Raw genomic sequence first — 9,585 nt, 5'->3', positions numbered from 1 at the left:
TAACTACTGAAGCTGTAATGTCTAAATTCAGGGGCTAGACCGTCCAAAGTCCCCATTTCTAGAAAAAAATGAGTTGCCAGGGTCAAATTTCAAAGGCTATTCAAAATGAGGTATATTGTGCTTCATTTGGGCAGACACTACCACTGTAACCTCTGTAGCTCTCCATATCCCACAATTCATTAAGAGCTGCTCAGTTATTTACATTTTGTTGATGCCTGTCCAGCCAGTAAATATTTTTTGACCACTTTACATTTAGCAGGTACTGCTCTCAGGTAAACTATATGAACACTGTTCTTTAAGCTTCCTCTAGATATTGACAAATCCTACCCATTCACTACATATGTTCTTTCAGTGTTAGACAATGACAATGGAGACAAATTACTTGACGACTTACAGCAGATTGTTTTCAGACCATTTATTGAAAAGAAAGAAATCAAGATAAATCTGAAATACAATCCTCAGGGAAAAAGAAATGAAAATAAATAAAAAATAAATTATAAAGTACAAAAATTTTCAAAAAAAAAAAAGTACATCTCTGCCAATAACAAAAATACATATACCCCAGGTGAGCCTCTTGCTGAGGTGAGGGAGCTGCAAATTAAAAAAAAAAAAAAAAAAATCACACCAGATAAACTGTACTGAAAGAGTCGACATACAGATGGACTGTAATAAAAAGTTTTACCAACAATATATTTTCATTCAGATTGGGTATCAACTTTTATTATTTTCTCTATTCATTACAAATAGACATTTCCCTGAGGAAACAACATCCACGTGAGGCTTCACATGCTCAGTGGCTGACTCAATCTAAATGCCATTCAATGGTTTGTTTAAAATACATGAGAAGAAGAGGCCGATGCTAACTGTCAACAGTTGGTATATGTTGTACCTGTATAAGAGCATAGAGGTTTCAGCATTAAAAATCAATTGCTTTGACATTGTTGTGTCACAATAAAAGGCAAAATTGTTGCTTAGAAGAAAAGCAATCGTATTTACACTCTGCACATCATTAAATCAATGGATTTTCTGTATCAAGATGCACAGTAATGACACAGCTGAGATTGAATCATTTTGCTTTTAGCAGCGATACAATCACCTCTACAACAGACTGCTGATATTGAGCAGCAATGCACATTCTTTTTTGCCAATTACATGTTCATTTTACACAGATGCAAAAGATCTTTTTAAAAAGTTCTAGATGAAAAAAAGTAAAATATGTACACTGGATGATCAGACAGGTAACAAGATTGTCAGATGTAGCCCAAATTCTGAATTTGCAGAGAGGAGGTCCTAGATATACAACATTAGTTTATTTCCCTTCTTGTGTCAGATCCTTGGTTTTATACAAAGCATTTAGACGAAAGAGAAAAGAAGTAGAGTCAAATACAGGAACCTGCAAGGACAGCTTTTTCCATTCAGGTTGGTTAAAGTTCAAAATTTGCTGCAACATGTTTACCCAAGACAGAACAAATACTGATCCAAGTGCCCCAATCATACTTCACAATGACTGATTCAGATTGCGAAATAAATGCCCAAAATAGGATTCATGCCCGAAATAAGAAAGATCCAAGCTAATGCAACTCCACAACAAAAGTGAAAGTACAAACAAATCCAACAGACAGTACAAATCAAATGACAAACAACTGATTGTAACACAGTACCAAAAATAGCAGAGAAAGACACACCAGCCCTTTGATAATCCAAAAACCATACATTTCATTTTTATAACTAAATCTTTTGACTTTTATGCACACACTAGAAATGTACATCTCATATATACAGATAGAATCCAACTTCTCAACTTCTAATATTATTATCACTGTTTAAAGTTCATTTCTGCAGAGACAAATCAGATTTGACACAACTGAATACAGGCTACAATAAAAGCTTTTTTCTTCTTTTTTCAAATAACCAATACAGATGTCATGAAAAGTCTTTGGAAAATAGAATCAATAACCACAGTATTGCATTGTGTTAAATTTTGTTCTTTACACAACATTCAATTTTAGCCTCAGTAGGTATCTAGAGAAACAAAAATTAAACCCTGAAAGCAAAGATAAAAAGAAAAAAAAACACTAAATATTCAGAAACATAGAAACCCATGTGGCCCATGTTTAGGCACATGAGCAAGATTGTTTAAATTCAACTCAGATCGTTTTTTTTTTTGTGTTTTGTTTTGTTTTGTTTTTTTTTGATAAAATATCAGAATAATTCTGCAGGTTGGCACAACAATGAGCCATGTTATGCATTTCTTACCAGTTTCATCTGCTATACATCCTCTTTGCTCACACTGACAAAAATACTTTAACAAAATACTTTAACTTTCCTCATCAAATCAACAATGTATGCATGAAAACTCTGGTCACATCACATTTGAGCTTGTCATAAAAACAGTATGGATCACATATGCAATTGGAATATTATTACAGGTTTCTCAATAGACAATGGCTTTTAGCAAATGAGCAACTTCAGACTCTTGTTATTGTTAAGGAAATCTGCTGTGATTGTGTTTCTATGTGGATAAAACCATTAATAATCAATGGACAAGCTGAAGGCGACATCATGTTTCATACAAATATCAGTTAATACAGCGCTTTTACCAGATTTTTTAAAGAAATAATTTACTTAATGTTGCCATGGAGAAGGAGTAACATTACATTTACTTTGACATTCTGTAGACATGATGTCTCATAACCACTGATTCGCACAGTTTGAAGTCATCAATATGAAACCATATAATTTCATGAAAGGCAGGCTGCAATTAGTTATACTGACATTGGGAACCAGCTGCACGTGCATTGGTGGTTTTTCCTTTAAAGTGATCCTCTACCCTAAATCTGCATTTCAACAATCAAACATTATCTCTGGTGACGTAAAGAAGTTTGTAGTTGTCTCTTTAACTGTGCATGTGATCATCTTTAGTCAGTTACACTGATTTCAAATGGTGCCAATTTTCATCACTAAAAAATTTAAGAATGTAAGAAAATGTAAACTGCTTCTCTTTTGTTCATCTGTTTGCTCAGTAATATGTCATTACTGGAATCTAGTTCTACCAATTTTCCATGGTAAAGTTTTACTGAGGAAGAAACTTTTACAACAACCGTCAAAGTCTACTGGAGGTGAGCATGTATAAAGAATACTTTAAGAACAGATTTTGCAGAGAATCACTTTAAAAGTCGAAGAAGCAGCAGTGAACGTAAAATATAGCCCTTAACTCTCTATGCAGGTAGCCTGTGTGTAATACATGAATATAACTGTACATGGTAATCTGCATCCATCCTATGTAGGGTGTGCTGATGCGTGGATCTCTTGAATGTGCCAAAAGCAGCAGGCTGATGCGAAGCACAGTTCCTCACCTTAATCTACTAACAAACTTTTAATCAGTCTTCCATGGGAAGAAATTTTGTTTAAAAAAAAAGAAAGAAAGAAATTACTGGCTTTCTGTAGCCAATCTGATGCGAGTTTGTAGATGTAGGATGCTTTGATGCACATGGTCTCATGCATGTAATAAACTGTCCACAGTAACCAGTCAGATTCATGCTGCTTCTTTTGTGCGGGTTTATCTTTTTAATACAGACATGTTGATGTAAATGTTTCTTAATTCTACAGTAATGCTGTATATTTGTAGTAATATTTCTAGTATTGCAACCATCAAGTCCCTAGAACATGACGATAGGGAGCTGGCTTCATGCAAGTCTTGGTATACTTTCGGTTTCCTGTCTGATGTCATTAGAAGCCGACAGGACATGGCTCACATGTGCAAAAACATAAGGTTAATGTTTTGTAGCCACGCTAAACAGCCCATGAGGGTGCAAAGCTCATTACACACCAGTAAACGACTTTTTGTAATGGATTAAAAACATTTTGTGTGTTAGCATGCTATGTTGGCTTTAATATTAGAGTAGAGCTGAGGTTGATGAGAATTCAGTCATTATTGTCAGAGGTATCCCGTTAGGAAATGAAAAATCAGGAGCTAAAAAACTGAAATGAATGTCTGTGCCATAGTTCATGGCAATGCATCCTATAGTTGTTGAGATATTTCAGTCTGGACCAACAGACAAATGGGCTCACTATGCTAGCATGACTAAAACGCTGAGCTGAAAATATCTTTTTTCTTTTCATAATTAGCTTTTTTTCTATGCAATAATATCTTTGTAAAAAAAAACAAAACAAAAAAAAAACAGAACAGTAATCTGTGATGAAGAGCCTCCCACAGGTCCCAGCCTGTGACTGAGAGGTGAGTGTGTATCAGTCTGCCTCACTGTTCTCTTTAAGTCCTTTACTTTTTTAGAAGTATAATGTTCTGGATGTGCATGAACATTTTGGCCTCAAATTCTAGGGCTTTCATCATTATGTGATGTATATTACAATTTTAAAAACCTACTTCCTCTAAACCCTACCATGCCTTCTTATAATATCAACAAGACAGTTTCTGGGAACAACAGTATGATTTTCAGGACCAGGTCGGGTCTGCAAATACTTTAAACGTGTCTTCAGCCATGAAATCCTTAAAAATATCTTCAAACTTATTGTGCAGTTTCCAAATCTTAGGAACTCTAGACATGCCCCATTACATTCACTATAGTATCCAACATCTGTATTATCAGTGCTTGACAGCCAATTCGATATGTTGCTTGCGTGTTTACTACAAAATGTGAATCTGAACTTCTGCCTGGATTGTGCAATTTAACAAGACAGACTATAGTCATTTATCATTCCCAATTTTTTACAACTCACAGTGTGCTTGAAAGAGTATTTGAATACTGGTCTCAAATGAGTAATCTCATTCATTGCTGGGGATCCACGGTAAGCTTTTAAATATTTTTGGTTATCACATCTGTGCTCTCTAATGAGTGCCTACCAGGTGGTTATGCTAGCTCATTAAAATGACATTAATAAGAGACCACTACATAGTAGCAATCAGAGCCTGCACCACCCACAACAGGCTACACCTGTGAAGTTACCCACCGTGTGAACATCAAAAAAGTGAGGTGATGGCTGCTCAGTGGACATCTTTACTGCTGCTTTTAAAAACTGTATGATCAGATCAGAGAGTTGGTCAGTGCAGCCACCTACAGGTATCTATTACTACATTCAACAGAATGGCTCCATTTTAAAGTGGAACCTCTCCCAGCTTCTTCCAGACACTTTTCTTTGATGACTGATTTCAGTCAGAGAGGGTCGTACTTAGGAGGGCCGAAGTACAACTCCTAACACGAGATGGCTTCTGACAGCAGACGTTCATCTAAAGCCATCTCTAAAGAGGAGTGAGGCTTTAGCTCTGGGATATTGGGGATATTAAAACATGGCATTCGATCTTAAGAGGTCAACATGCTAATTCAAACTGGCTTATCAACCCTCCTCCCAACCTGGGCTGAATGCTGCTCAGCTCTGGTGAACAGACATTGCAATAAGGGATGAGAATTCAATTTGATGTTTGCATGACATTTAAAGATAAGCAAGAGAGACCTGAGAGCGTGCAAGCCGGAGAGAGCGAGAGTGAGAGTACTTAGAACACTGAAACTTAACTTTATTTGGTACTTATGTATAATCCTATAGTTTCTGCAGTGAAGTCTCTGAACTACAGTATTAGACGCAAGTCTGTGTGAACGATGATGACAAGCAATTATCCTGTGAGAATTTTATTTAAAGGCTGAACGTGCGTTCACTGAGCATGTGTTATATGAAAGGGTAGATTGGATACTGGGAGAGGCTGTGGGGGTGCTAGGAGTTGATCATGATTTGATAGGTGGAACCGTTTTCCGGGCGGGGTTTGGCTTCAGTGGTGGTGGTTGGCTTTGGAGGCCAGTCGGGGTCCACACTGAGCTCCTGGGCCAGATGCATATAGCGGGCCTTGGGCATCTTGCGTGAGCAGCACAGCCAGGACAGACACTTGTACGCCCGCAGGTCAATGACCCCCTGAAAATACCACAGCCCAAAAAATAAACAAATAAATAAAATAAAAATACCAGAGAGAAGGAAAGGGAGGGACGAAAGGTTCCATCAACTGGTGTCGTACTTTTCTAAAACACTTACTGACGAACCAGACAGTGGCATGCTGCTATAGAACTGTTGCATGCAAAATATATGACTGGAGAGGAGCCACTGGCGTGATACGCAGGCATATTTTTTTTACACTGGTAAACTGCAGCAAGTGTGCGTGCATGCAAGTCATTCAAAACAAAATTCAGCATGATAATCGTTTGAAGGAGGTGGCAGTAAACAGCTTAAAGACTGAGCCATCTCCTTTAAAAAACAAGCTCATGGAGTCAAAGATCAAACAAAGGATTCAACAACAGATCTTCACAAATTAAAAAGAATAAATAAATGACTTAACTTTATATTGAAACAGACATTTAAAAAATACTGTACTGTACCACTGACAGTTGTCAACTGACATAGTTATCCAACAAGGAAACTAAGTGATAAGTGCAGCAAATAAAGCTTAGTAGAGCTTGTAAAGTGGCTGGAGGTGGAGGCGCAGTAGATGGGGAGAAAAGGGGGGTGGCAAGCAATCATACGTTTAAGGAAACAATGAGAGGAGATATCCAAGGCTTTGAAATGGTTTGAGCAATCAACATCATCATATCACTGGTTAAAATTGATTGTATAGAGGTACATATAGAAACTAAATCTGTGCTTTGCAAATTCTATAATCATAATCCATTGTAGTATATGTCACCACTTTAAGGGTTTATTTCACAGATAAAAGGTTGAAGCTGCTTTAAATACTATCATGCCTGGACTGCCTGGAGGTTTCCTTCTGCTTCTTATATTTTTTCCAGCTGGTCTGAAGAAATGGTGCACTAGCTCCTCCATCTGCTCTCTCGTGCTTCAGATTGCTTCCTGTCTAATCCCCATTCTGAATGACAACTTTAAATTTACCATAAACCAGTGACTTCCCAGTCATAAATCCATTTATCTCAATGTAAATGTGTTTAACAGCGAGGTTGTAAAATAAACTAATTGTCCTTAAAAGCTGTTATGGAGCTTATCCCCCAACAGAGGTTTGGAGAACAACTGTAACTGTTATCAAGCCCTGAACAGAGTGCCCATCAGTGGGACACAAGAGGAAGAAGACAGATCAGAATGAGACTCATGTCTCGCACATGCATGTCTCTGTTAGAGGTTATAATAGAAAGGTGCGCTCTGTAACATTAGAGAGAGAGGTGGGGACAGAAAGAGGGAACACCACACAAGAGGAAAATGAAAGGGCTAGAGAAGAAGGTGTCTGATTTTCCCAACCTGTGGTGTCGGGGCGGCAGGAGTGACGCCAAAGCTGCCCTGTTTGTCTCGGCTGAACACAAGCTTCCATAAGACGATGTCAAGGATGAAGGTCTATGGAATAGCGCAGTGGGCAGGGGAAAGAATTACAGAGAGGCTAATTTGATTTCACATCGCTCCTGCAATTGTGCTTTTTGCACAGAGGTCTTCAGTCATTTTTGCACAGCCACACAGTATCGAAGCTTTAGGTAATCAAGTGTGGCAATTTCTTTCTTCTATTAAGTTGTATGTTAATCATTATGTGAGGTTATAATTAAACAAAATTAGTAAGAAGAGAGTGTATGGATACTGTAATCTCTAAATACTGAAAACTCTGTTGACATTTCTTTGCAAAATAATTTTAGATGATTTTCTTTAATTCACTTAAAAAGGTGAAAAAGGAATTTGCACTGGTGGTTTAGGAAATAGGTTCATCTAAGAGTATCTGCTAAGCAGTGTTTGTTTGCAAGGGCAGCCATCTAGAAGGAAGGCAGAGGCATAGTGATACTGCTCCACTGAAGTGTGGCAGGCCAGCATAAACTATCCATTGTCATGCAGTTGTACAGCAATGTGTTATTTTCTTAAAAAGCACTGGCCTATCCAAGAATTAGACAAGACAAACGTATGCTGCTTTGAGGAATTTCAAAAGCCTTCACAAATACACACAGTTCATCAAAACAATGTTAAAAACAGTCACATACTTCATGTGTTAACAATTACAGATACCACAGTCTGTCTTTTTGAAGACAATAACATTCTCACTTTAAAACATTTCTTCTCACAACACAAGATCAATCCTGCTATGTGAGACAAGATGAGCACACTGCATGAAAAAACAAAAACTGAACATGAGAAAAACATCTACCGTCACCATGTGTGTGTATATAAGTGTGTGCGTCTTACCTCCACCACAACTGACACAGCAGCATTGACAACGATGATGAGGAGAAGTTTCAACCTCCATTCAAACGGGACACAAACAATCTGTGCAAAGAGAGAGAGAGAGAGTCCAATGATTGCCATCACTGTAGTGACATTTAAGACTCACTTCAGTAAGGCAACATCTTAATGTAATCATAGATGGATTATATCAAAATATTAAGAGAGGATAGAGCAAAATAAAACAAGCTACAGTCTGCATCAGAGGTCAGTAAATGAGTAGATTTCTTGTGTTTGATGTCCTCTTACCTCTAGAAACTCATCAATAGTTTCAACAGGGTGGAACATGATGAACAGCAGGAAAAAATACAAACTCAAGGCAGACAGCACAAAAGGCCCTGGGGAAAGCACACACAAGCACAAATACAGACAAATAAAATTTACAATATAGAAAGAGTAACTTTGTAACTAGATTTACTCTTGTTATGAAGCAAAGTTCTTACAGTTCTTGTAGCTAGGCTGCCTGAAAGGTTTGCCCTTTGAGAAAACTATGGCAACAATAAGATACTGGAAGGAGGAGACATAGAAGAGGCTGGTGTTCTCAAAGTTTTGGATGTTGTGGTCGTCCACTTCTGTGTCGTTGAGGTCGGACATGTTCATGTGTTCAGACTGGTTGCAGATGCTGCATGAGGACAGAGTTTGATTCAAGACAAATATTTTAGTCAAAATACAGGAATTCTGTTTTACTGTGGGGGGAAAAAAATCATACACATATACAAGATTGTTTAGTTGGGCTCCTCCACATTAAAAAGCAGGATTTTTGTTAAGCTGCTGTGCATTAGTAACGACAGCAGGTACTCACTCTGTAAGTGGTGTCCAGACTGTGTACCAGGGCTGCTGTCGGACCCAAAGGAATGTGATGGTCTGGAAGCCCAAGCAGATGAGGATCTGGGTCAGCACAGAGAACAACAGAGGCCCTGAGATCAGACCTGACGGCGGCCGACGTGACACGAGCTCCTTCCACGCTGGGTTCAAACTCACTGAAGAGGAGACAGGACAGGAAGTAAGGATGTGGATTACAGAAAAATACATGTAGAAGATGTAACCATGATATCATACATATTGCCTTGTCATTGTTAATCCTATTCTACTTACTGGTAAAGACAATAAGGAGGATGATGGCAATATCGATGAAGAGGAACTGGAAGTCTCCAAGGTTACTGAGGATCTAAGAAACAAAGACAACAGACAGCACAGATCAGAGACTCCTGTGAATTTCTCATTAATTCCACAGCTCCTGATTGATTGTGTAGTCAGCAGTACGTACAGAGTAGAGAAGAGTGACACTGATGTACTGGATGATGCTGTAGAGGGCCATGAACTTGAACACACAGAAGGAGGTGATGAGAGCAGCGCGGCCCTCCCTGTAAAAGCAATCAACCA

At 38.2% G+C, this 9,585-nt stretch overlaps 1 protein-coding gene across 1 annotated transcript in view; it reads right to left on the bottom strand.

The window, feature by feature from the left end:
• Positions 1-400: 400 nt before the first annotated feature.
• atp13a3 (ATPase 13A3) overlaps positions 401-9,585 on the bottom strand; it is a 36,005-nt gene continuing 26,820 nt past the window's right edge. The window contains 8 exon segments of the mRNA XM_051076977.1: positions 401-5,919; positions 7,246-7,338; positions 8,167-8,247; positions 8,452-8,540; positions 8,646-8,824; positions 9,005-9,182; positions 9,298-9,370; positions 9,470-9,566. Coding sequence (XP_050932934.1) covers positions 5,725-5,919; positions 7,246-7,338; positions 8,167-8,247; positions 8,452-8,540; positions 8,646-8,824; positions 9,005-9,182; positions 9,298-9,370; positions 9,470-9,566 — 985 coding nt within the window. The 3' untranslated portion in view covers positions 401-5,724.

This window comes from Lates calcarifer, linkage group LG17 (assembly GCF_001640805.2).
Source record: "Lates calcarifer isolate ASB-BC8 linkage group LG17, TLL_Latcal_v3, whole genome shotgun sequence".
NCBI classification, from domain to species: domain Eukaryota; kingdom Metazoa; phylum Chordata; class Actinopteri; family Centropomidae; genus Lates; species Lates calcarifer.
This window is presented reverse-complemented; position numbering and strand designations above follow the sequence as displayed.